This window comes from Esox lucius, chromosome 19 (genome assembly GCF_011004845.1).
Source record: "Esox lucius isolate fEsoLuc1 chromosome 19, fEsoLuc1.pri, whole genome shotgun sequence".
Classification (NCBI taxonomy): Eukaryota; Metazoa; Chordata; class Actinopteri; order Esociformes; family Esocidae; genus Esox; species Esox lucius.
This window is the reverse complement of record NC_047587.1, coordinates 10943058-10970708: the sequence shown is the minus strand read 5'-3', so window position 1 is coordinate 10970708 and position 27651 is coordinate 10943058. Positions and strand designations below refer to the sequence as shown.

At 42.6% G+C, this 27651-nt stretch overlaps 2 protein-coding genes across 3 annotated transcripts; one reads left to right on the top strand and one right to left on the bottom strand.

Annotated features, from left to right (window-relative positions):
- Window positions 1-6081: 6081 nt before the first annotated feature.
- LOC105007109 (ladderlectin-like) lies at window positions 6082-22840 on the top strand. Its single transcript, XM_034288391.1, has 6 exons — window positions 6082-6109; window positions 20180-20261; window positions 20498-20616; window positions 21652-21786; window positions 21993-22104; window positions 22185-22840. Exons 2-6 carry the CDS (start codon window positions 20186-20188, stop codon window positions 22253-22255), a joined length of 513 nt encoding a protein of 170 aa, XP_034144282.1. The 5' UTR covers window positions 6082-6109; window positions 20180-20185; the 3' UTR covers window positions 22256-22840.
- Window positions 22841-23631: 791 nt separating this feature from the next.
- LOC105007111 (C-type lectin LmsL-like) lies at window positions 23632-27064 on the bottom strand. Of its 2 annotated transcripts, none has more exon segments than NM_001304357.1 (6): window positions 23632-24055; window positions 24922-25033; window positions 25138-25272; window positions 25448-25539; window positions 25666-25833; window positions 25980-26031. In NM_001304357.1, coding segments are annotated over 5 exon segments (522 nt in total). In that variant the 5' UTR covers window positions 25775-25833; window positions 25980-26031; the 3' UTR covers window positions 23632-23981.
- Window positions 27065-27651: the final 587 nt, after the last annotated feature.

Sequence of the window (27651 nt, the reverse complement as noted above, 5' to 3'; positions counted from 1 at the left end):
TATATGTATGACGGTCAGATGTTTTTTTGCAACTGAGGGCCTAGCTCCAATAGTTACACTTCGCCACTGCAGAATACCATTGCCATGAAGGGGTGTGCCTGGGCGATTAGGTAGGTGTCAAAATTGACGTACACATATTTACATTTTAGTCATTTCGCAGCCGCTTCTATCCACAGCGTCTAACAATAAGTGCATCCCTCTTAAGGTGTCTTGGAAAACCAACATCTGACAACCATAATAAGTACACTTTCCTTCACTGAAGCCACTAGTTGGCAAAGTCAGCAGCAGAGAAATCAAAGTGCATTTTCTTTTCAGGGGGTGGGGCACATGAATGCCCAGACCCAGGGCTTCTCAGCAGAACATTGCCCAGAGCATCATGCTCCCTCCACGGCTTGTCGTCTTCCCATATACAGCAGGGTGCGATGCACTGCATGTTGTAACACACTCCTCCCATAACCATCAGTAAAATGTTGCCCTTGCACAATGATGAGCCTTGGATGCCCAACACCCTATCTCAGGTTTGTGGTTTGTCCCTCCTCATACTACTGTCGGTAGGTACTCACCACTGCTGACCTGTAACACCCCACAAGCCTTGCTGTTTCAGAGATCATCTCACAGTCATCTGGCCATTACAATTTGGCCCTTGTCAAAGTCACTCAGGTCTTTCCTCCTGCCCATTTCTCCTGCATCCGACCCATTGACTATGAGAACACATTGTTCGCTTAGCCTCTAATCTACCCAGACCATGTCAGATGATCAATCTTATTTGCTTCATCTGTGAGAAGTCATAATGCTTTAACTCATCAGTGTAATACATGTCTATTCTCCCTCTGCATCCTGTATCTGATCTGGGCCACAGATTTTCACTTCTCAGGCTAGAAACCTTGAAAAAGGATTTTCTTGAATTACTCTTTGTGACCGAATTGTATAATTTATAACGCTTTTTTAAACATCCATGTCCCCAATGGCTAGTTCCAGGCCTCTACACCATCAACTGGGGTCCCTCAATTGCATAAAAACAAGAAATCAGGCAAGCCTAGTTCAGCCGGCCTGCAATAGAAAGCATAGCCCTCTCAAGATTCAAACCCAGGTCGCCCACATGGAAGGCTGTGTCGTTAACCACTACACCTCAGAGCTGTACATTTGATGGGTGTCAGTTTAGCCTCGTGTCTACCCTGAACAGATCCTCTTTTGCCACTGGCCGTTTTAACAGCTAATTGACCATTCGTGAATGATATTGAAACAGTTAAACTGACTAACGTTTCTTATTACATTTACCTCCACCACAAATAACTTCTATGAACTGTATGGCGTTTGCCACTGGCCGTTTTAACAGTGGATTAGCCAGTAATATGCTTTAACAGTATCTACTAACTTACTGGAATAGTCTTAAGAATTGATCAATTGCTAGCGAGTCTGCCCAAGTTATTTCATTTCATGGCATAAGAACTTATTTTTTTCTTTCATGGCATAACAACTTAGTTTTTTCTTTCATTCGTGAATGACATTGATACAATAACTATCAATAAAGGCGACGATAACTAACTTTTTCATCAATTGAAATGACGAGAGAATCATGGAATCAACCAGAAATAGTCACAATATTGTATAAACATGAACAGTTTTATTGCAACCTACAAATAAAATGTATAAATGTTGTTTCTCTCAATAGATTTGAACTTAGGTCATCCACTTGAGAGGTACTGTCTTTAACCACCACATTACATGTTTCAGCAGTCGCTAGACACCATTGAGCATTGTGTTAAACTGATTAACGTTTCTTATAAAATTTACCTCCACCATTGAGTCTATGAACTATATGGCTTTTGCCACTGGTCGTTTGAACAGCTGATTAGCCAGAAGTAGACTTATTAGTATCTACTAATAATGTAAATACTGAAGGTTTTAGCCAGCGAAGTATTCATCTATACGGAATAATGCATACTTCGCTTTACCAGTGAGGAGATACGAATACAGGACATATAGTTTACAGTTCAGCTTCTCTAACCACTACGCTATTCAACAAGGGGTAGTCAGTCAGTCACTCACTCACTAAGAGACATTCGGTCTTCTTGCACTGCGCTTGTGTTGCAAAATCCGAAACACAGGCAGCAAATGTTAAACAACAACACAGTTGTCATCGTTTACAATGACTCAAAATAGTTCACACTTGTTTCTAATGATGTGATCAAATCAATTGTTCAGAGTATAACTCAGTTCAGAGTACACAGGTGACACAGGTCTAAGGCAGAGAAGAGTACATGTCAGAGGTGGTGGACAAGGAGGAAGAGTATGTGTAGAAGGTGGTGGACGAGGACTCAGCACAAAGACATAATGCTGAGGCAGAATTAATCTCACACCGACTTGCATTTGGCATTTGCACAACATTTCTGAGTTTATTGAAATGTGCTTTTCATTTAGTGCATAGGTCTTCAACCCTCTCCTGGGGACCCCCCAGCCATTCCATCTAGTTCATGTATCCCAGAGCTAGCACACCTGATTCAACTTATTAACTAACAAGCAAGCCCTTACCTGTTGAATCAGGCGAGCTAGTTCCAGGGCTAAAGCTATACTGTGCTATGGCTGGGGGGTCCACAAGGAGTGTTGAAAACCTATAATTTAGAGTTTCTTTGGTCATTGGGCTTTTGCAGTGGACTACTGTATTTCTATGCCACTGCTGCACACACGGACATTCAATACTATATTACTTGCAGCATTTACAGTATTCAATATATTCACTGAACTAAGTTGTGATTATTACACGTTTTATTGCAAAATGTATTTACCATTTAAAATTTAAAAGAAATCTCTAACTACTTCCAGTTGGACAGTAGGGGTTCCCCTGCCGTCCATCTCTCCCTGCGTCCCAGGGTGGTGGATCTGTCACGTTTGAGGAGGCAGGACACAGGCCCAGAGTGGTAGCAAGACATTGACTTTTAATGTAGGCTTGCAAATATAACACAGACAAAGGCGCAGCATGACCCCCCCCCCCCTCAAACCGGTTCCATGGAGGGCCGAGTGTCTGCAGGTTTTCGCTCTCACCTTGTACTTAATTGACTAATTAGGTCACTAATTGGTTCGTTTCTAACCCCACCTGGTTGTTTAGGTCTGAACTGGGAACCAATTTATAGGAAAACCCCAAAACCTGCAGACACGTGGAACCGGTTTGAGACCTCTGCCTTATGTAGCTCATCTAGGACTTGATAATGGGCTGATCATTTGAATCAGGTGTGACAGAGCGGGGAGAGATTTAAAACATGCAGGGTGGGGTGCCTCCAGGAGCAGGGTTGAAAAACATTGGCCTAAAGGCCTCTACTCAGCCAGGTCTTATTATGGCCCCAGATCAGTGTAGAGATGACTAGGGGCATAGCCAGAATCTGACTGGTATTTTTGTAAAACCACAACCTGTTGATGTTTAGCAATTTGTGTTAACTAAGGTCATCATCAACATATTGCAGAACTCATGTGTTGTAATATATTTGCTTCTAATAGTTTGTCATAAGACCATGTTCCTCTTTGTTTGGTGAAGTCAAAACAAGTACAAGTCTTTAAAGGGCCAGGTACACCATGTGGTACACCAGGTGGACTCAGTATACCAGGTGAGTCATTAGGGGTCAGTGACTCTAAAAATATTTTAAACCTGTTTAAATTATACTGCAAGCCTTTTTCCCAAAAAGTTGGGACACTGTGTAAAATGTTAAGAAAGACAGAATGCAATGATGTGCAAATTATTTAAACCCTATATTCAAAAGAAAACAGTACAAATCTACATTTGAAATTATTTTTGAGAATCATGGACGCCGCATCCCCTGGACTAAAGAGGAGAGGGACCATCCGGCTTGTTATTAGCACAAAGTCCAAAAGCCAGCATGCGTGATGGTATGGGTGTGCATTAATGGACATAGCATAGGTGACTTGTACATCTGTGAAGGTACTATGAACAATATATACAGGTTTTGGAGCAAAATATGCTGCCATCCAGACTATATGTTTTTCAGGGAAGGCCTTGCTTATTTCAGCAAGACAAATGCCAAATTACATTCTGCATGTACTACATTATAACAGCATGGCTCTGTAGTAAAATAGTCTGGGTGCTAAACTGGCCTGATTGCAGTCCAGACCTGTCACCCATGAAACATTATGGCTTATTATGAAATGAAAAAACCATCAAAGGACACCCCTGTAGAGCAGTTGAAATCCTATATCAAGCAAGAATGGGAAAACATGTCACTTTCAAAACTACAGCAATTGGTCTCCTCACTTCTCAAACACTTACAGGTGATTTTAAAAGAGGAGATGCAACATGTTAATAAACACACCTCTGTCCCAAATTTTGAAACGTGTTGCTGGAATCAAATTCAAAGTGGGGCATATATATTTCCAAAAACAATTATATTTCTCTAATTCAACATTTGATATGTTGTGTATACTATTTTCAAAAATATTTTGAGATTAAATTATTTGCACATGATTGCATTGTGTTTTTATTAGCATTTTTTGCAGCGTCCCAAACTTTTTGGATACATGGTTGTACAATTATTACAAACAATATTCCAAAAAGGATTAAACAAAAACACCAGTCCCATTATGTCATAGCAGTGTTTGTGTGTGTATACACCGATCAGCCATACCATTATGACTTCTGACAGGTGAAGTCAATAACACTGATAATCTCGTTATCATGGCACCTGTCAGTGGGTGGGATGTATTAGGCAGCAAGTGAACATTCTGTCCTCAAAGTTGATGTGTTAGAAACAGGATAAATGTAAGGATCTGAGCGTCTTTGATAAGGTGTAAGGATCTGAGCAAATTGTGATGACTAGAGGACTGGGTCAGAGCATCTCCAAAACTGCAGCCCTTGTGGGGTGTTCCCAGTCTGCAGTGGTCAGTACCTAGGAAGGATAAGCGGTGAACCGGCACCACGGTCATGGGCCTCTTTCAGCAGGATAATGCGCCCTGCCACAAAGAAAAATGGTTCAGGAATGCTTTGAGGAACACAACAACGAGTTCAAGGTGTTGACTTGGCCTCCAAATTCCCCAGATATCAATCCAATCAAGCATCCGTGGGATGTGCTGGACAAACAAGTCCGATCCATGCCGGCCCCACCTTTCTGAACTTGAAGAATCTGCTGCCAACGTCTTGGTGCCAGATGTCACAGCACACCTTCCAAGGTCTAGTGGAGTCCATGCCTAGACGAGTCTGGACTGTTTCAGAGGAAAAAAGGGGGACCTACACAGTATTAGGAAGGTGGTCATAATGTTATGGTTGATCGTTGTATATTGTTGAGAAAAAGAGCTGAGTACAGGAATTGAGCCAAGGGTTCCGGGAGCAACAGCCAAAGTTGGATCAGCAGTCTACACCAGGGCCTAAAACAGAAGACGTCCAACTACCTCCCTCCCCCTTGGTGTTCATCTATCAACCAGCCAAAGACCCAAGTAAAACAGAAAACTTTCAAAGGCTCTGTGAAGAGATGGGGAGAGCCTACATAGATGCCAAATAAGGACTTAGGGAGGGGATGTAAAGTATCGGTCATGTGTTAATGATAGACCAATCCATACCATACCATCTTCTTCCGCTTATCCGGGGCCGGGTCGCAGGGGCAGCAGTCTAAGCAGGGATGCCCAGACTTCCCTCTCCCCAGACACTTCCTCCAGCTCTTCCGGGGGGACACCGAGGCGTTCCCAGGCCAGCCGGGAGACATAGTCCCTCCAGCGTTTCCTAGGTCTTCCCCGGGGTCTCCTCCCGGTGGGACGGGACCGGAACACCTTTCCAGGAAGGCGAGCTTCTCACCCTATCTCTAAGGGATCGCCCAGCCACCCTGCGGAGAAAGCTCATTTCGGCCGCCTGTATCCGGGATCTTGTCCTTTCGGTCATGACCCAAAGCTCATGACCATGATAGATGATAGACCAATCATTGAACAATTATGTAAAATGTGTACCTCCTTTATAAACATCATGAATAATAAACATTATAAAAGGGCTTGAGAGTCCAGTAACAAGAGTTCGATTGAACACCAGAGAAGAGCTGATCTGACTCTTGGCTACTAGATCTTCCCAGAACCTGACGCTGTCTGTACCGTTGAATCCCTTGAATAACGTTGGGAACTTGTAGGTAGGAGCTCCGTCCCCCTCATGGTCTGTGTGTGTGTGTGTGATTGTCTCTTCCTCTGAGCCACAGCCCTGTTTGTCTTGTGATAGTAGCTAGTGAGACTAACCACATACTCCATAAATCAAAACTTAGACGTTATCAGTTCCTACTCCAGGTTCCTTGTAGGCAGCTGAGAGAAAGGGGTAGACGCGATCATTGGTGAGAGTGTGTTCGGCCTATGGTACTGGTGTTTGCTTCAAAAAGTAATTAATTCTGAGATGCCCTATTCTGAGACAAAGTAAAGGTAAGTATGTGTTAACTCTAAGGTTAAGTGTGTTAACTCTAAGGTAAAGTGTGTTAAATCTAAGGTAAAGTGAGAAGAAGTGACCTTGAGCGTCAAAAGGCTGGCTAATTGTTCATATAGGGCAGGGGTGTCAAACCGGTTCTACGGAGGGCCGAGTGTCTGCAGGTTTTTGGTTTTTCCTATAAATTTGTTCCCAGTTCAGACGTTAACAACCAGGTGAGGGTAGAAATTAACCAATCAGGTGATCCTACAGGTAATGGCCACGAAAGTTTGGAGGAGGAAACCATAATATTCTTTTGGGATTAATGCAGAATCAGATCTATGCAAAAGTACCTAACAGTCCAAAAAGTGACTAGTGCAGATTGGCAAGACAGAAAAAAGAATTAAAGAGCAGTATTCCTATTAGCCAGGCCTCATCAAATCCTATATTTTGTTAAAATACCAGGGGATACCAGAAGTCTGTGACAAGCAATATTATATTATGCAATAGCCTGTAAGGGCTACCGTAAGGGCTACCAAGTAATATTTTAGCTCCAGACAACCCTAAAATGTTAGGAATCTGGAGTGGACTAATGACTTGGCTAGGATCCGAGAGGAGGAAAGTAAATTACAGTGGGGAGAAATTATTTGATACACTGCCAATTTTGCAGGTTTTCCTACTTACAAAGCATGAAAAGGTTTGTCATTTTTATCATAGGTACTCTTCAACAAAAATCCAGAAAATCACATTGTATGATTTTTTAAATATTTAATTAGCATTTTATTGCATGACATAAGTATTTGATCACCAACCAACCAGAAAGAAGTCCTGCTCTCACAGACCTGTTAGTTTTTCTTTAAGAAGCCCTCCTGTTCTCCACTCATTACCTGTATTAACTGCACCTATTTGAACTCATTACCTGTATAAAAGAAACCTGTCCACACACTCAATCTAACAGACACCAACCTCTCCACAATGGCCCAGACCAGAGAGCTGTGTAAGGACATCAGGGATAAAATTGTAGACCTGCACAAGGCTGGGATGGGCTACAGGACAATAGGCAAGCAGCTTGGTGAGAAGGAAACAACTGTTGGCGCAATTATTCGAAAATGGAAGAAGTTCAAGATGACGGTCAATCTCCTTCGGTCTGTTGGCGCAATTATTCGAAAATGGAAGAAGTTCAAGATGACGGTCAATCTCCTTCGGTCTCCATGCAAGATCTCACCTTGTGGGGCATCAATGATCATGAGGAAGGTGAGAAATCAGCCCAGAACTACATGGCAGGACCTGGTCAATGACCTGAAGAGAGCTGGGACCACAATCTCAAAGAAAACCATTAGTAACACATTACATGGATTAAAATCCTGCAGCGCACGCAAGGTCCCCCTGCTCAAGCCAGCGCATGTCCAGGCCCATCTGAAGTTTGCCAATGACCATCTGGATGATCCAGAGGAGGAATGGGAGAAGGGCATGTGGTCTGATGAGACAAAAATTTAGCTTTTTGGTCTAAACTCCACTCACCGTGTTTGGAGGAAGAAGAAGGATGAGTACAACCCCAATAACACCATTCCAACCATGAAGCATGGAGGTGGAAACCTCATTCTTTGGGGATGCTTTTCTACAAAGGGGACATGACGACTTCACCGTATTGAGGGGAGGATGGATGGGGCCATGTATCGCGATATCTTGGCCAACAACCTCCTTCGTGGCTGGGTCTTCCAGCATGACAACAACCCGAAACACACAGCCAGGGCAACTAAGGAGTGGCTCCGTAAGAAACATCTCATGGTCCTGGAGTGACCTAGCCAGTCTCCAGACCTGAACCTGATAAAAAATCTTTGGAGGGAGCTGGAAGTCCGTATTGCCCAGCGACAGCCCCAAAACCTGAAGGATCTGGAGAAGGTCTGTATGGAGGAGTGGACCAAAATCACTGCTGCAGTGTGTGCAAACCTGGTCAAGAACTACAGGAAACGTGTGATATCTGTAATTGCAAACAAAGGTTTCTGTACCAAATATTAAGTTCTGCTTTTCTGATGTATTAAATACTTATGTATTAAATACTCAATAAAATGCAAATTAATTACTTAAAAATCATACAATGTGATTTTCTGGATTTTTGTTTTAGATTCCGACACTCACAGTTGAAGAGTACCTATGATAAATATTACAGACTTCTACATGCTTTGCAAGTGGGAAAACCTGCAAAATCGGCAGTGTATCAAATTCTTGTTCTCCCCACTGTATATAGCATAAGTACGCCATAGGGAACAACATTCGCTAACTGTAAGAACCTAAAATGGCAGCTAGTGCCTAGGACAACAAACTGTCAATTCCTCTCTTGTCTACTACAGCATACACTACAAACACAACAAAGAAACAAAAGAAGACTTATTCTCTATAGTTAGCTACCAGGTATGCTAAGCTAACGTTAGCATGGCAAAGAATAACGTAGTACTCTGAGTAACCTTTTTTGGAACTGTGATGGTAATTTTATCGATCGACACTCTTAAAGGAGTAAGAAACAGAGACAAAATTCTCTTGGCACATTCTAACAGTTTAATAATCATTTGCAAATGAGAGAGACGCGTCAACCGCTTATAAACATAATTGTCTGAGGAGTCTCTAACTCAATACATGCACATTCCATATATATTACATTGAAAAAGGGGTGTGGTAAGTTGTTGCCCATCTGCCTTGTCTATGAAACACATTCCTTCTGTTCTATCACATGTCCTAGGTTTCAAACAAGTCACATGTTGTCCTCCCCCATCTGGTTAACTTTCTCAACCCTTGAGGGGAACATAAATTCAACCTACAGATAGGTAGATGATTAACCCTATACTCTGCTCTGACCAATCAAGAATGACCCCTAAGACAAACACCAGATCCCCCTCTCCTACATTCCTAAGGAACAGAAAGGACTGACACCCTTCTTTGTCTAGGCAGGAGGACATGGCCCAAATACCTAATAATCCTCTGATATTTTACAGACATGTGTGTCACAATCAAAGTAAAGATTTACATACCAGCCAATGGAAAGACAGACATTTCTCAAATGCACCTAAATTAAAAATGTCCATAACAGAACAGGTAATTCATTTTTTCATTATTTCATTCGGAACGTCATTCTCTATCAGGCATTGGTGTAGAAATGCTTTCTGACCGGTGAGTATGGTGTGTGTTGTATTGCTGTCTGTTTTTTTTTACAGAATGGATCCTATAATGCAGCTTTAAAAAAAACCCTGTATAACAACATAAATGGATCTAACTTTAGTAGCCATCTGGTTCAAATCGTACCACCATAGCAGTAGCTATCTAGCTAAAACATGCAACCAACTCTCTTCTAGGCTGTACCCATCAAAGAGCAGAACTGTCACTTGGTACAAACAACGTTCTGTTCTGTCGTTTAAACATACAGTAAGTGCTTCTCCAGAACTACTGCTGTTGCTTGTGGATGTGAACTCAACAAAAATACGAGTCGCAGGCACACAGCACACACCCTGACTACAGGCACCTTTGTGATCAAAGAATATATATTGCAAATACAATTGAAAAATAACTATTTGAATGCAATACAATTCTTTGAGAGGGTGTTGATCCATGAACAAAATTTATGCAACCGGTAGTCAGAAGAGAATGTTTATTTAGCATGAGTCCAAGATGTTGATCATCAATAGTTCTTACATGTTCTCCAATAATTACAATATTAACAGTCTTTTATGCCAGGACACATAGGAGGCGGTCAGTGGTCATAGCCAATCGTTACACGATCATTTGGCTGTCTTCCAATCATATACGTGTATTCTATATCCTAACCATATATGGCCTGGTAGTGTCCCCTCTTGAGTTCCTGGCTCCACAGCTTATCAGGTTGTGTGGGGCTTCTCAATAGTGGATACCAACTGTTTGTGATACGGTACCTCATATAGCACAAGATAACGAAGTACCATTCCACTGTGTTATGTTTTTAAATAAGCGAATAGAACTAAAATACATGTGTATCATCAGGTAAAGACAGGCTTTCTCAAAATGGTATGTTCCAACCTACGGTCCATGGGTCTATTCATAGAGTCTATGACAGTCACATGGACAACTCCTATCAGGTATGGACAGGATGTGTGGGTAGGGTGTGTGGGGCCCATCAATAATGGGCAAAGCACCACATCCCATCTATTATCCTTTGTTCAGAGTTAGTCAACACTTTGTGTTGTGTTAAGTTTCTCATGGACATTTCCTATCAGGGAATATTTCTTTCTTAATAACACAATTCTGTTAAAACAATTGTCTTTGTCTGCAGTTTTTTTTTTTATGTTTGGTTACGTTACCCTGGTTTTTGCTCTCAATTTATTTTTTGCAGTTATGCAAAACTTCTGTGTGGGCGGGGTTAAGAGAGGAAATTATGCATTTCTATTAGTCAACCAGGCAGGGCAGCTTCAACAAAAGTTCAATTTTGTTTAAATCGTATGCTTGCCACATTAATTGTTATAGGTTATCGGGTTTGGAACTTCATTTGTGTTTCTGCAAGTAAAAAAATATGTACGATCATGCTTTCTGATACAAATTGTTTATTTGTTACTGTATAAAGTTGTTTTACTAAATTCCAGAAATAAGACTGTCGATTGTATCAACTAAACAATAATCTCTTGCACCTTGTCAAAGACTTTTATAAATATATAAATATAAGTGTTGTAGTGCCTATAAATGGATACTTTAAAATGTGCTAATGTACATAAAAAGTGACCAGAGCATATGAAGTGTTGATGTGATCAATAGATCAATGTTGGTTGAGGAGTCTTATGGCCTGGGCGAAAAAGTTTGTGAGACTGGAAGTGTGTGACCTGATGCTCTGGTAACGTCTTCCAGAGGGCAGCAGTGTGAACAGACAATAGCCTGGGTGGCTGGAGTCTTGTATGATGTTCCGTGCTTTCCTGATGCCTTGCACAAAAGGAAGATGGCAGCTGATGATGTGACCTCTGGAGTTTTTGCAGACATGCCAAACTTCTTGAGTGTCTTCAGGAAATATAAGTGCTTATGGGATGTTTTTACCATTGAGTCTGCTTGCCTGGACCAGGAGAGGTTATCTTTGATGATGTGTATGGGGGTGTGATCCCCCCTCTGCCACTTCCTGAAGTCCACAATCAACTTCTTAGTCTTGCCTTGAGAGAGTGGTTGTTGTCCTCTTCTGACTGTATTCGGTCTCATCATTGTTGATGAGACCCAGGATGATTGTGTCGCCCGCAAACTGAAGTATAACTTTGGAGCTGTGTGTGGCTACACAGTCATGCGTGAATAGGGAGTACAGGAGGAGACTAAGTACGCAGCCCTGGGGGGCTCAATGCTCAAAGTCAGTGAAGAGGAGGTAAGGTTGCCAATTCTCACCACCTGGGGTCTACTTGTCAGGAAGTCCATGATCCAGTTGCAAAAGGTGTTTAGACTCAGGGTCCTGTGCTTAGGAACAACCTTAGTGGGCACAATAGTGTTGAATGCTGAGCTCTATTCCACGAACAGCATCTTGTATGCAAACACATGCAACACATGCAGCAAGAACATTTTGTGCAAGGGAGGCAGCTTGTTAAAAAGGATGAAGCATTTGCTTTAACACGGAGTGAACCTAAAAGAATGCTCTGTGTTCGATGTGTGGCGGTGTACCAGCCCCAGATACAGCTAACAGCGTCTCACGCTCAGGTAAAAAAAACATATTGGACTGACATTTGCCTTTAATATTGAAGGTAAACAAATGATGTCTACTACAAATTCTAATATATATTTTTCTTATGAGTTTGGAGAGTATCCATCCACTTCCAGTTAATCCCCAGAGACCCTGCTCTAGTACAGAAACTCCTTTTACTTTAGCCATGAAGGGGTTAATGAGCAAGGAGAAGAAGGATGAATGTCACAGAGTGATTTTTTTTCTTCAAAGAAATGTATTTTGGGTTGCAGATATCAGTTCCTTTTGAAGAAAATTTAAAGTATTTTATGAATTTTCTAGTGTTACTATTTCATTTAACTTTGTAATAAAACATACCTGTGTGTACTTACCTGTCCTGCTTGTCTGTGTTAGGGTTGTGTGCTGGAGATTGCTAAAGGATGTAGCGGTGGAGTGGTCAAGGCATGTCTAATTAGTGGCCAGTCTTTTGACAAATACAAATACATCTCTCCATTTCACCATCCTATCTCCATCATATCTGTGGATACTGTTCCAAAACAAAAATACAATTTTAGAGTGGCCTTTTATTGTGGCTAGCCTAAGGCACACCTGTGCAATAACCATGCTGTCTAATCAATGTCTTTATATGCCACACCTGTGAGGCAGATGGATTATCTCGGCAAAGGAGAAGTGCTCACTAACACAGAATTAGACAGATTGATGAACAATATATGAGAGAAATAGGCCTTTTGTGTACATAGAGAAAGTCTTAGATCTTGGAGTTCAGCTCATGATAAATGGGGGCAAACATAAGTGTTGCGTTTATAATTTTGTTCAGTGTATATTGAGATTTGATAGATTTTATTTTGATTTGAGGGTCTGAACATTGTTCACCACATATCTGCTGCAGAGGCATAATAAAAAGCAATGAGAAACATTGTTTTTATCAGCAATGAGAAACATTGTTTTTATCAGTCAAAAAACTAAAAGTGCTGAAAACATTGATTAATATTTGAAAAAAACATTTGAATGGTTGGTTTTGCACACACTTTAGGCTAACTACTCTCTTTACTTTAAACACACCTCCCGAATATCAACAGTGATATCCTGTTCAAAATCAATAAACATTTAAAATATGAATTCCAGTGAATTTTTACTTAGGGGCATTTCTTGTACTTTTTTCAACTGCTGCAATTATTAAATGCATGCACTTCTAATGTCCACAGTCACAGATAAAACCATATTTATCATCTAATTGTTTACTCTTACAAAACATCAATTCATTCTACAGTGGTGTCTCTTGAGGGTGTTGAGCATCTCGAATGTAGGAGAGGTGACCTCAAGACCTGTCAGAGGCACACGATCTCTGTGATCAGGGCCGTACACAGACCTTTCTGTGGTGATACTCAAAATGTTCTTTACCGGAAAGGTTTTACCCAGAAACATTTATGCAGCAAGAGGAGCGGAAAAAGGCTCCATGGAGTGGAGTGGTTTAAAGGGACATGCTGCTCTAGAGCCCTAGTTGTGCTTGTGTCTGTCTAGAATAGATGACATGATCCAGAACATAAATAGCTTTTGACAAATACTACATGTGCATCAGAACACAACAATGGGTGACCAGTTACCTGATTACATATATGAAGGTCAGGGAATTGCCAGAAATCTCCCAATATGGATTTGGCACAATTGATGTAAAATAACTGTGACAAGCTGATGTAAAAAGGGCTTTATAAAATACATTTGATAGATTGATAGAATAGATACAATCTGATATTTACCTCACTATTCACAATTTCATATGTTTTCCGATTTGATACCGTGATTTTATGGGATTTGATGGTCCACACATTGCTCACTATACGTCTACTTCAGAGGGACAAGAGAGAGTGATGAGAGAAAGAGTTTTGATACGTCATGGAATTAAATGTGATGAAGACAAACTGATTCCTGATTCTAAGAATAAACTTAGAATGGCTGGTTGCCATTCTAATAAACTTAGAATGGTTGGTTGCCGACTCTTCACCACTCTGGAGTTGCCCATGGTGAGAGGCGGCGGGCTGGTGTGGGTTTGCTTATAGCTCCCCAGCTCTGCCGCCATGTGTTGGAGTTTACCCCGGTGAACGAGAGGGTCGTTTCCCTGCGCCTACGGGTCGGGGATAGGTCTCTCACTGTTGTTTGTGCCTACGGGCCGAACGGCAGTGCAGAGTACCCGACCCGACTGGGGACTCTATCGTTCTACTGGGGGACTTCAACGACAGTGACACCTGGAGGGGCGTGATTGGGAGGAACGGCCCCCCTGATCTGAACCCGAGTGGTGTTCAGTTATTGGACTTCTGTGCTAGTCACAGTTTGTCCATAACGAACACCATGTTCATGCATAAGGGTGTCCATCAGTGCATGTGGCACCAGGACACCCTAGGCCGCAGGTCGATGATCGACTTTGTTGTCGTCTCATCTGACCTGCGGCCGTATGTCTTGGACACTCGGGTGAAGAGAGGGGCGGAGCTGTCAACTGATCACCACCTGGTGGTGAGTTGGATCCGATGGCGGGGGAGGAAGCAGGACAGACTCGGCAGGCCCAAGCGTACTGTAAGGGTCTGCTGGGAACGTCTGGCCGAGTCTCCTGTCAGAGAGATCTTTCACTCCCACCTCCGGCAGAGCTTTGACTGGATCCCGAGGGAGGCTGGAGATATTGAGTCCGAGTGGACCATGTTCTCCACCGCCATTGTCGAAGCGGCCGCTCTGAGCTGTGACCGTAAGGTCTCCGGTGCCTGTTGAGGCGGCAATCCCCAAACCCGGTGGTGGACACCGGAAGTAAGGGATGCCATCAAGCTGAAGAAGGAGTCCTATCAGGCCTGGTTGGCTTGTGGGACTCCTGAGGCAGCTGGCGGGTACCGTCAGGCCAAGCGGGCTTCAGCCCGGGTGGTTGTGGAGGCAAAAACTCGGGCCTGGGAGAAGTTTGGTGAGGCCATGGAGAAGGACTATCGGCTGGCCTCGAAGAGATTCTGGCAAACCATCCGGCGCCTCAGGAGAAGGAAACAGTGCCCTACCAACGCTGTTTACAGTAGAGGTGGGCAGCTGTTGACCTCAACTGAGGATGTCGTCGGGCGGTGGAAGGAGTACTTTGAGGATCTCCTCAATCCCGCTGTCACGTCTTCCATTGAGGAAGCAGAGGATGAGGGCTCAGATGTGGACTCGTCCATCACCTGAGCTGAAGTCACAGTGGTGGTCAAGAAACTCCTCAGTGGCAAGGCACCCCGGGGGTGGATGAGATCCGCCCTGAGTACTTCAAGTCTCTGGATGTTGTGGGGCTGTCTTGGTTGACACGCCTGTGCAACATCGCGTGGCGGTCGGGGACAGTGCCTCTGGGATGGCAGACCGGGGTGGTGGTCCCTCTTTTTAAGAAGGGGGACCGGAGGGTGTGTTCCAACTATAGGGGGATCACACTTCTCAGCCTCCCCGGGAAAGTCTATGCCAGGGTTCTGGAGAGGAGAATACGGCCAATAGTAGAACCTCGGATTCAGGAGGAACAGTGTGGTTTTCGTCCGGGCCGTGGAACACTGGACCAGCTCTATACCCTCTACGGGGTGTTGGAGGGTTCATGGGAGTTTGCCCAACCAATCCACATGTGTTTTGTGGATTTGGAGAAGGCATTCGACTATGTCCCTCGCGGCATCTTGTGGAGGGTGCTTCGGGAATATGGGGTCCTGGGTCCTTTGCTAAGGGCTGTCTGGTCCCTGTACAACCGAAGCAGGAGCTTGGTCCGCATTGCCGGCAGTAAGTCAGACTTGTTCCCAGTGCATGTTGGACTCCGGCAGGGCTGCCCTTTGTCACCGGTTCTGTTCGTAATTTTTATGGACAGAATTTCTAGGCGCAGCCAGGGGCCGGAAGGTGTCAGGTTTGGGGACCACACAATTTCGTCTCTGCTCTTTGCAGATGATGTTGTCGTGTTGGCCCAGGACCTTCAGCATGCACTGGGACGGTTTGCAGCCAAATGTGAAGCGGTGGGGATGAGAATCAGTACCTCCAAATCCGAGGCCATGGTCCTCAGTTGGAAAAGGGTGGCTTGCCCACTTCAGGTTGGTGGAGAGTGCCTGCCTCAAGTGGAGGAGTTTAAGTATCTAGGGGTCTTGTTCACGAGTGAGGGAAGGATGGAACGGGAGATTGACAGACGGATCGGTGCAGCTTCTGCAGTAATGCAGGCGATGTATCGGTCTGTCGTGGTGAAGAAAGAGCTGAGCCGCAAGGCGAAGCTCTCGATTTACCAGTCAATCTACGTTCCGACTCTCACCTATGGTCATGAGCTTAGGGTCATGACCGAAAGGACAAGATCCCGGATACAGGCAGCTTTCTCCGCAGGGTGGCCGGGCGATCCCTTAGAGATAGGGTGAAAAGCTCGGTCACCCGGGAGGAGCTCAGAGTAGAGCTGCTGCTCCTCCACATCGAGAGGGGTCAGCTGAGGTGGTTTGGGCATCTGTTTCGGATGCCTCCGGAACGCCTTACTGGGAAGGTGTTCCGGTCCCGTCCCACCGGGAGGAGACCCCGGGGAAGACCTAGGACACGCTGGAGGGGCTGTCTCCCGGCTGGCCTGGGAACGCCTCGGTGTCCCCCCGGAAGAGCTAGAGGAAGTGTCTGGGGAGAGGGAAGTCTGGGCATCCCTGCTTAGACTGCTTCCCCCGCGACCCGGCCCCGGATAAGCGGAAGATGATGGATGGATGGATGGATGGTTGGTTGCCTTTTGGTCAGTCTCCCAACACAACACATAGAGGAGCATGCATGCTCAGTAACCAGTACAATTCAATCACAACTTTGAAGGCCGAACAGCCTAATTGATCAACCCAATGTTAACAAAAAAACGAGCATGTCCAGGGAATGTATGGAGGTTCAAAGGGAATTCACAAAAAAACCCATGGATAAGGCCTCACATTGCTATTAAAGGAACACAGACCGAGATCAAGGTATTTTTTACAGCTGGACCCAGCATATGCATGTTTACACAATTTAGGTACAATGATTAAAAACAAACAGAAAAAAACACAGTGCACAGACAAAACATGATGATCACAGATAGCAGAAGACAAAGTACAATGCTTTAAACACAGGTGTTATCCCCTTAGAGACCTCAGATTTTAGTGGATATTAGGCCTGGCAGAGACTGAGGGATCCCTATGGAGTAACCCAGGGACGGGGTCTCTGCTGGAATCAGTATTGATATTACAGCCAATAATAATAGGTCCGGATCTTCTAAACAATTGTATTTTACATACAAGTCATGTAATACTATTGAGGATTACATACAAGTAAGTTATACTATTGAGGTTTACATACAAGTCATGTAATACTATTGAGGTTTACATACAGGTCATCTAATAATATTGAGGTTTACATACAGGTCATGTAATACTAATGAGGTTTACATACAAGTCATGTAATACTATTGAGGTTTACATACAGGTAATCTAATACTATTGAGGTTTACATACAAGTCATGTAATACTATTGAGGTTTACATACAGGTCATGTAATACTAATGAGGTTTACATAAAAGTCATGTAATACTATTGAGGTTTACATACAGGTCATGTAATACTATTGAGGTTTACATAAAAGTAATGTAATACTATTGAGATTTATATAAAAGTCATGTAATACTATTGAGATTTACATAAAAGTAATGTAATACTTTTGAGGTTTACATAAAAGTAATGTAATACTATTGAGGTTTACATACAAGTCATACAGTCAGAGCATGCCTGACGTACCACTCTGGAGAATTACGTACATCAGATTTCAAGCAGGGGGGAAAGATTCAATGTAGGCAGTTCCTAGCGACATCACTTTACGATACCGGAGGTAAAAAGCATACCCTGATTATATACAATATTAATATAGAACTTTGAATAGATCAACATATACTGCCAGACAAAAAGAGTGTGATATATGTTTGCAGTGATGTATACACTGATCAGCCATAACATTATGACCACCTGCCTAATATTGTGTAGATCCCACTTTTGCCACCAGAACAGCCCTGACCCATCGAGGCATGGACTCCACTACACCTCTGAAGGGGTGCTGTGGTATCTGGCACCAAGACGTTAGCAGCAGGTCCTTTAATTCCTGTAGGTTGCGAGGTGGGGCCTCCATGGATCAGACCTGTTTTTCCAGCACATCCTACAGATGCTCAATTGGATTGAGATGTGGGGAATTTGGAGGCCAAGTCAATCCCTTGAACTCGTTGTTGTGTTACTCAAACCATTCCTTGACAATTTTTGATTTGTGGCAGGGAGCATTATCCCCCTGAAAGAGGCCATTGCCATCAAGGATTACCGTTGCCGTAAAAGGGTGCACATGATCTGCAACAATGCTTAGGTAGGTGGTACGTGTCAAAGTAACATCCACATGAATGGCAGAACCCAAGGTTTCCCAGCAGAACATTGCCCAAAGCATCACACTGTCTCCGCCGGCTTGCCTTCTTCCCATAGTGCTTACTGGTGCCATGTGTTGTCCAGGTAAGCAGCGCACACACACCCGGCCATCCACATGATGTAAAAGATAACGTGATTCATCAGACCAGGCCACATTCTTCCATTGCTCTGTGGTCCAGTTCTGTTGCTCACGTGCCCATCGTAGTTGCTTTCAGCAGTGGACAGGGGTGAACATGGGCAACCAGACTGGTCTGTGGCTACACTGCCCCATACACAACAAACTGCGATGCACTGTGTTCTGACACTTTTCAATCAGAACCAGCATTAACTTTTTCAGCAATTTGAGCTACAGTAGCTCGTCTATTGGATGGGACCACACAGGCCAGCCTTCACTCCCCACGTGCATTAATGAGCCATGGCTGCCCATGACCCTGTCACTGGTTCCCCGCTTTTTCTTCCTAGGACCACTTTTGATGAGTTCTGACCACTGCAGACCAGGAACACCCCACAAAGGCAGCAGTTTTGGAGATACTCTGACCCAGTCGTCCAGCCATCACAATTTGGCTCTTGTCAAAGTTGCTCAGATCCTTAAGCTTGCCCATTGTTCCTGCTTCTAACATATCAACTTTGAGGACAAGATGTTTACTTGCTGCCTAATATATCCCACCCACTGACAGGTGCCATGACAACAAGATTATCAGTGTTATTCACTTCACCTGTCAGTTGTCATAATGATATGGCTGATCAGTGTATTTGCACAGTATTCAGTCAAGTGGTTTATACACTTTTCATAGAAATGTTTTCAAGACAACCTGCCAATTTGGGGGATTGCTCTGATGAAATGTACCTCCCCTTATGCTTGTAAATATGCCTGCCTGTCTCAGCCTGTATGGGCAAGGTGGGAACAGGATGAAGTTGGGTGTTTGACATAGCCAGGGATTCCCTTTTCCTTCATTCATAATTTAACCCCCGAACACAAAATGTGTACTTAAATGATTAGCCTAACACAAGGATTAAACAAACCAGTTAAGGTTCATCTTGCTAATTTGGCCATCGTCTGTAGTGTTTCTAGTTAAAAAGCTTGGAGGAGAGGTTCAACATGCTGTTTGTACAGCATTTAGTTTGTTTGACATTTTCCTGGTCGACAGTTGCAGGGCAGCAAATAATACCCAGTACAAACATTTTATTCTAAATCAGCGCCTGGAAGGTGACTCTGAAAAACATATTTAAAGAAGAAGAGGGATGACTAGAATTGAACTCCCTGGCTGGAGAAACAGATCGAGACCGACTGAAGACCTTCAAACATTTCAGGAGACGTGAAACTGAATATTACAGGTGAGATTTCAACAGCTCTTCATTTCTTTGCTTCTGGTCAACAATGATGCTTTATATATAGTGAAATGGGCGCCATGGGAGAGAATAGATCTTTAAATTCAAGAAATGTTGGTCTCAATAATAAGGCATGGACCTCATTCCAAATGTTAAAAATAGTGCACTACATTGGGAATAGTGTGCAGTTTAGGAACTATCCACATCTTTGTTTAGTAGGGGAAGCTACTGTGTGTGGTTGAAGAGGTGATACCTGTTATTTCTTAGCAGTTTCCCAAAATCTTTTAGAACTGTGTGTTTGTTCAGCATCAGCACCAAAATTAAGTGTAGGTGAGAGGTCCCAGAAAATAGTGTGTTGACTGTAGTCTCATATCTGTCTGTGGTGATCTCTTTCTCTCTCAGGGGACAATGGCGATGTTGAACATTCTTATCCTTCTCAGTTCTATAGTTGCTCTGGGAGACTTCTCTGCTCTGGGCAACGCAAGTAAGAGGGAATTTTCCTCACACTTCATTATTTAAAAATGTTTGAATTCATCAAATCTGTTTTCTGTTTTATAATTTAGGTGTGATGTGTGTGTTTGTGTGTGTGTGTGTGTGTGTGTGTGTGTGTGTTGACTGAGTGACCTAGTATAAAAAAAAAATCATTATCCAAGGAGATTTGTAGATCAATTGATCTAGAATTGCTTCTAAAGTTCAACATGCCCTGTCTGATCCTTTTAGATCCAGTGGAGGAGCAGGAGGATTGGGGATGTGGTAGATCATGTCCCTGGGGTTGGACTGAATACAACTCACATTGTTACATTTACGACAACACTGCGAGGACATGGTCCCAAGCTGAGGTATCATGTTCACCCTGAATCTGAATTGAAAGCAACCTGTCTTTTTGTTTTGAATTAGCATATTCAGTTCAGACAGGGAACCTGAGTGGTGATTGGCCTGCGACATATAAACTGACATTGGGGATTTCTCCTATCAGAATATCAGATTTCAGACTGACTGTTTAATCATCAGGTTACCCACTCAGTTCTGATTTGACTGGTCTCACTAGCTTGCTGGTTCAAACCTATCTACCACCCCTGCCCCTGTTTTTCCTTCTGTGGGGGTATCAGTATTGTGTACCTTGCTCATTGCCTAATTGGATTGATATTGTAAGACTATGAATTTAAGTTAATTCATATGTGATGTCATTTACTAAAAATATATTGACAATGTTTACACTCTTACTATTTACATATTGACATGTTTAAATCGTTACAGTTGGATCTTTAAAACGGTTACAGTATTATAATTAATCTAACTCTGGTTTCCTCACATTTACCTTAGCCTAACTCCTCCTAGCATCTGATTGGTTAGTTCAGACAGGTGAGCGTCAGAACAAGGAAGTGTGGTGATGGTGAAGCTGAATTGTGGAGAAAAGTAAGGTGCTGCTTGAGAAAGTTCTGTCTCCATCCTGCTGTTTCTTCTTATAAAGAGTGATCCAAACAATACACATCGAATCCTCCATGCAACAATATTAATGATATTATGGTGTTGATATTGTCATTAGCAGTATCGTATACATGATCATGTGATTGTAGTTGGTTAGCCCACAGGAGCAGAAACTGATATCAAGACTTGTCAGAGTATTGTTGTGCATTACTCACCAATAAATGGTTCAACTAATACGTGGCAATGTCTCTCTGATTTTTATTTTTATAACAATTGCCACTTGCCTGGTTTTACGTAAGGAGACACCTCTAAGAATGTTCCACAAGCCTGGAATATGAATATAATTTGATGTGATGGCAAATGTGTTATTGTAATTGTCTTGAGTGGACTACTAACTAATACTTACATTACATAATGCCTCTGTCCTTGTGTACCTCTTCCTCTAGCAAAATTGTCTGTACCTTGGAGGAAACCTGGTGTCTATTCACAACGCTGGTGAGAATGAGGCTGTGAAGAATGTGGTGTTTAGAGCAACTAATTCTTACCCTTGGACCTGGATAGGAGGATCGGATCTTTATAAGGTAAAACAAGGAAGGACAACTCCTGTTCTATTCCCAAAACTCACAGATGAATTGGACATTAACTCATCAATTTTAAGGTTACCAGTGATCTCCAATGTAGATGATACAGATCAACTGAAAATAATGTCAACTACATTATCCATTGAAACATTTAATAATGATAATAACTTGGTATTTCTATGATACTAAGACCTTATTTCCCACAGACCAAGGTGTGGTTCTGGAGTGACGGAACCAAATTTGATTACAGTAACTGGGCGAGTGGGGAGCCCAATAATGGTGGAGGCAAAGAGCATTGTGGTCAAATAAATTATCAAGGTACAGTAAGCCCCAAATCATTCACATTTGTGTGTACATCTTAGTTGTCTTGGGCATAACTATTTTATCTTTTTCTCAAGGAGCTGGTTACTGGAACGATTTACGCTGTGAATTAACATTGCCATCTGTGTGCAAGCTCAGACAACAGTAAATCCAGCAAAACATCAACAAATGCAACTCAACTGTGTCAAATATGAAACACTTTTTATGGTAAAGTCTAATACTTGTTAGTTGATTACTTGCTGTAAAAGGAATGTTACAAAATGTTGACAAATGGTTTTGAAGTTTGATGTTAATAAAACTAGTGAAAGCATTATATGTCTGAAAATTAAAATCAATCAGGTCATGTGAATTATTTCCTTTGAAATACTTATAGGTCCCAATATTTCAGTATCGTTTGTCTGACAGTAGGAGAGAAAACAGTCTGTGGCTTTGGTGGCTGAAATCTTGGATTACGCTCTGGGCCTTCATCTGGCACTGTCTAGCATAGTGGATCTGGATGGCAGGGAGCTCGGCCACGGTGATGTACTGGGCCCTCAGCACCAACCTGTGAACTGCTTTGCGGTCAGAGATGGTAGTTTTGAAATACCAAGCGGTGGTGCAGCTGGCCAACATGCTCTCAGTGGTTCAGTGAAATATTTTGAGTATCTCAGGATGCATTCCAAATCACTTCTGCCTCCTCATGGGGAGGAGGCGCTGTCTTTACAATTATGTTTTGTTTGGATCATGAACGGTCTTTGTTGACATAGACAGCCTGGAATTTGAAGGGCTTGACCCGCTCCACCCCAGCACCATCCATGAAAATAGAGATGTGCTATCTTTTCTACTTCCACTAATCCACTATCAGCTCCTTTTTTTTGTACTTTGCACCCCACTGCCTGGTTGATGACCATGTCCCTGTCGGCCATCTCAGAATTTTTCATTCTCGGTCCAGCTTTAAATTGTTAAACTTTTAAATGCTTCATAATGCCTTTATACTTAATTCATATGTAATATGCATTACTTATATAAGTACACAATATGAGTAATATACAATGTTTTATCCATTCTTAGGGAAGCCCAGGGCATGTCATTTCAAAACAGCAATAATGCCTCTTAGGCGTTAGAAAACACTGCCATCAGCTGTCATTAAAATTATCCAGGCAGATCGCAGTGTTGTCATTAGCTGGCATTGGCAGTCAAAAATAGCTTAGCAATGCAAACAAACGATCAGTCTGTGGGTGGGCACCTATTCTACAGGTGAGAAGACTTAAGGCGTGTGGGTAGAGGCTGTCTCTCTAATGCTAAAATGTACATTATGAGGAAGTGTACAGAAAATACTCAGATACCATAATTGCTCAGTTTCATGGTTGGGTTTGTACTGTACTGTAATTTACCAAGACTTAAAATGTAGCCGGAGAAAAAAAAGGGGGAGGTCTGGCCCCAAACTTGATTCACCACTGAGATGTTTTTAAACAAGGGACATGACACCAAACAATATATGAAGTTATATGGTTGTGTGTAAAATAAATAACAGACACCTGACAAAGTGGATGCTGACAGGTATTATTAAGTCATAGGCATAGAAGCACTGATGGATCATTTGAAAAAACAATTACATTAAGTCATTTTATACAATAGACAAAGCATTGTTATACTTGAGTATTGAGAATATTTATAGCTCTAAACAACCCTATCCTGTCTGCAATTTCTTTTTTCATGACATTTGAGGGTTACCCCTTGGTTGGTAGAGCTCACAAGTAGTTCCAAACAATTTTTTAGACACTTAAAAAATAATTTCAAAATGCACTTTGAAAACATTCCCATTGTGTGCGAAGATATGAGAATGTTGGCAAAATCCCTTCCCACTCTCTGGCTGGTATTGTATACCTGTCATTTTAGACTACTGCTGCCCTCATGCAGATGAAGGTACAGCTACTTGAACAGGTAATGTCATCGAAGCCTTCAGCCCCTGTAGAGAACAGTTTCCTTATTAGTTTTAGAGCAAGTCAACAGAATTACCTTGTCGCTGCTAAATTTGATGGTTAAGAAGCATGCATAACAGAATATGATGTTAATGAAGTTTGATAGCTTTTTATACCCTTTTAATTATCACATTTTTAGTCAAAATTGTTACTTTGGCTGTACACTCAAGGCATATGAAAGTACAATTTAAAGATGAGGCAAAAGCACAGAATGCCGCCTTTTATTTCTGACTGTTTCATGTTTTACCGACTAAGTTAAACAACACTGTCAGAGTTCCATCCCACATTTCCCAAGTATGCTTCCCTCATATTGATTTTATTTTAATCTGACTTACAATAAACATAGCCATTTTGATTTTACTTTCCCAATACATATGGAGGGCAGTGTAATTTGTTCTGTGTCACTAGTTTCTTGCACACAGTTCTACATATCTGAAGGACATCTATGATAGAGTGCCTAAAATTTTTTTTATTTCTTGTTTAAATATAGTGTAAATTAAAAATGTATAGTGGGTGATTACTTGTAGGTAAATAAGTGACATACTAGCACATCAAAGAAAAATAGCATGCTATATTACAAGTCTTTCCTTGTCGGTAGGAGGCACAAATGCTTTTTAAATTGGCAGTTGGTTGATTAAGGCATTTACAAAAGTACCTCATTTAGACCAATACAAAAATCATGATTGGCTATGTACAGTGATATAGAATGTGAAATATTTGGGGTAGATTGATTAACATACTGCTAAATGAAGTCATAGTGACACTGGAAAAGTGCTGTCACCTTAAAGTGTAACAATCAGAATGAATCAGGGCCTATATGTCACCAATGCAAATACATGTTGGCAATACTAACCTGTATAAGAGTTCAGCGCCACACAGTCTTCCTCTCCCCACTGCTGAGCTCTGGCACTTGTAGACCAGAACCACTCAGTGTCACTCCTATCTGTCCACACAAAACTCCCTTCCTGTCAGTGGGAACAGTCCAGTGTTATCGACATCTTCCTAGAGGGCAGAAGATCTATCGTCCATCTATTGTATGAAGCGCTATTTGACTGTTAAGGTGTTTTACCTGATCCAGATCATTCAGTCCTACCCAGGAATAAGCAGATATGTCCTGGGTCTTCTTCACCATGGAAAGTAGAAATTGGTATTCTTGATAACCGTGAACAGAAGCTAGGGTGCCCCCATCCTTCTTGCAGTAGTCCTGCATAAGGAAACATCAATATTTTCATTGATTTATTTTACAAACCATCACGAAGCTCTGTCAAAAGTGGAAATTAGAATGGAAGACCAATCAGTGTATGATATCTTGAATTGTGTTTAACAGCATCATTGTAAATGGTAGAGTGAGTTGATGGCAATGCAAGTGATAAACTTACAAGGGCGTCCTGCCATCCCATTTGTTTGGTCACCAATTGGAAGCAACGGTGTGAGCCAGTCTTGGCAGTAGAATACCCATTTGGACAGACACCTGGATGTAACAAGATGTTTCAAATCTCACAAACCTGACAAAACTACCAATAACATGAGAACAGTTAATAGTAAAAAAGTGACAACTCAAGCTTCATTCAAATTTTCTGGTAATAGCATCACTTACGATAATGACAGTTGGATGTTGGATGGTTGTGACAGTTGGATGGATATGCTCCAGTACCCAGGAGGGCGACGAGAACACAGGCCAGAATAGACACAGTTTTGACTCCCATGATGATCGTAAGAAGAACCAGGTGGTACTGTGGAGATCTACTGCTTCTCTTCCTATGAACTGAATTAGCCAAAAAGTGGAAAATGCACAGTGATTAATTTAGGCAACAGCAAAATATCAAAGAACAAAAGACATGCATTGTTCACTTGTTTAACTCATACAATTTTTATCTTATTGCATCTGCAATGCAAATGTTATTCCCTCACCAATTTCAGAAAAGAAACACTCTTCTTTAAAGTGTCTTCACCTAGAAAGTCCAGGCATCTTTACTGAAACGTAAGCCTTATAAACAGACATTTTGAGGAAGAATGACAGGCAAATATCATCTGCAAGTCATATAGCCATTGCAGAGCGTGATTGTGATCTGTAATGTCACTGGCTTGTATATTGTGTTTTATTTCTTAAGCAATTCTGATAATCATGCACAAGTAGACCTACAGAGCCTTCAGTGTGTATAATAGCATGAGAATAATAGCATGGTCAGAGTTCCAAAAATCATAAAATAAGTGTCAGTGAAATCATCAACAACCTCCAGAATCCTGTAGAGAAAGTCTCACAAAGCTACCGTTCACAGAAGACTTTGGCAGCATAACTACAAAGGCGACACAGCAAAATGCAGACCTCTGATCAGCACCCAAAACAGAAAGGCCAGATTACAACTTGCCAAAAAGTAGTCATCTGCTATTAGGGTTCTGGGGAATAGGAAGGGACGCTGGGACAGATGGAGGCTCCGGAGCAGGGGAACCTCAGAGGCCACGGCTTCTCTCCTTCCTCCTCCGTCGCCTCTGGGTCCTCCTGCCCTCTGGGCTGCATGGGCTCCTCGTTGAGCCCACACGAGTGCGGCAACAGGAGCACCTTGTTGTCCTCTTCTGACTCCTCCAGGTACGCCTGCTGCATGGGCTGTAGGGGCTCCCCAACAAGCCCCCACATGAGTGGCAGCAGGGGCTTGTTGTCCCACCTCTTGGGTGGTGGTAGTCACACCTAGGGGTCCTTTGCAGGATCCCATAGCTCCCTCCCCCCCCCAAAAAAAACTTTTGGGGCTCACTCACAGCAGGTCGCTGCCATCGTCGCCACTGAGCTGGCAAGTCTTCCATTGGGAGACAGTAGAGGTTCTCCTCAGTGTCGTTATTTGGCCTCTCCTCAGTGTCGTTATCTCTCCCTGCGTCCCTGGGTGGTGGATCTGTTACAGTCGAGGAGGCAGGACACAGGCCCAGAGTGGTAGCAAGATATTTTAATGTAGGCTTGCAAAAACAACACAGACAAAGAAGCAGCACAACCGCCACAAATACACAGGGGGCATAAACAGTGATCCTCACAATGGTGTGTACAAACTCAACTAATATAGGGTCCCCAAATGTAGGCAACAATGTCCAGCTGCCTCTAATTGGGAAAAACAAAAAGCAACTGCGCAGAGATGGCTAGAGCAGTGTTTTTCAACCCTGCTTCTAGAGGCACCACGTCCTGCAAGTTTTAGGTCTCTCCTAAAACTTGCAGGGCAGGGTGCCTCCAGGAGCCGGGTTGAAAAACATTGGCCTAAAAGCCTCTACTCTGCCAGGTCCTTACTAAGGCCCCAGATCAGCGTAGAGATGACTAGGGGCATAGCCAGGATCGGACTGGTATTGGGTTTACACAACATATTTGGATGTGTAGCAACATTCACTTAGTATTCTGCACACTTTTTGTAAAACCACCACCTGTTGATGTTTAGCAATTTCTGTTAACTATGGTCATCATCAACATATTGCAGAACTCATCTGTTGTAATATATTTGCTTCTAATGGTTTGTCATAATATCATGTTCCTCTTTGTTTGGTGAAGTCAAAACAAGTACAAATCTTTAAAGGGCCAGGTACACCATGTGGTACACCAGGATCATTA

What these genes read in the sequence shown, in the direction of transcription:
- LOC105007109 (XM_034288391.1), top strand. Translation starts at nt 20,186, where the DNA reads ATGGCGATGTTGAACATTCTTATCCTTCTCAGTTCTATAGTTGCTCTG. An exon ending in CTCTGCTCTGGGCAACGCAA is followed by an intron (nt 20,262 to 20,497) that starts GTAAGAGGGAAT and finishes TGATCCTTTTAG; the next exon opens with ATCCAGTGGAGGAGCAGGAG. An exon ending in GAGGATCGGATCTTTATAAG is followed by an intron (nt 21,787 to 21,992) that starts GTAAAACAAGGA and finishes TATTTCCCACAG; the next exon opens with ACCAAGGTGTGGTTCTGGAG.
- LOC105007111 (XM_010865911.4), bottom strand. An exon ending in TGGGATGGCAGGACGCCCTT is followed by an intron (nt 25,273 to 25,447) that starts GTAAGTTTATCA and finishes TTCCTTATGCAG; the next exon opens with GACTACTGCAAGAAGGATGG. An exon ending in GGCGCTGAACTCTTATACAG is followed by an intron (nt 24,056 to 24,921) that starts GTTAGTATTGCC and finishes TGTTCTCTACAG; the next exon opens with GGGCTGAAGGCTTCGATGAC.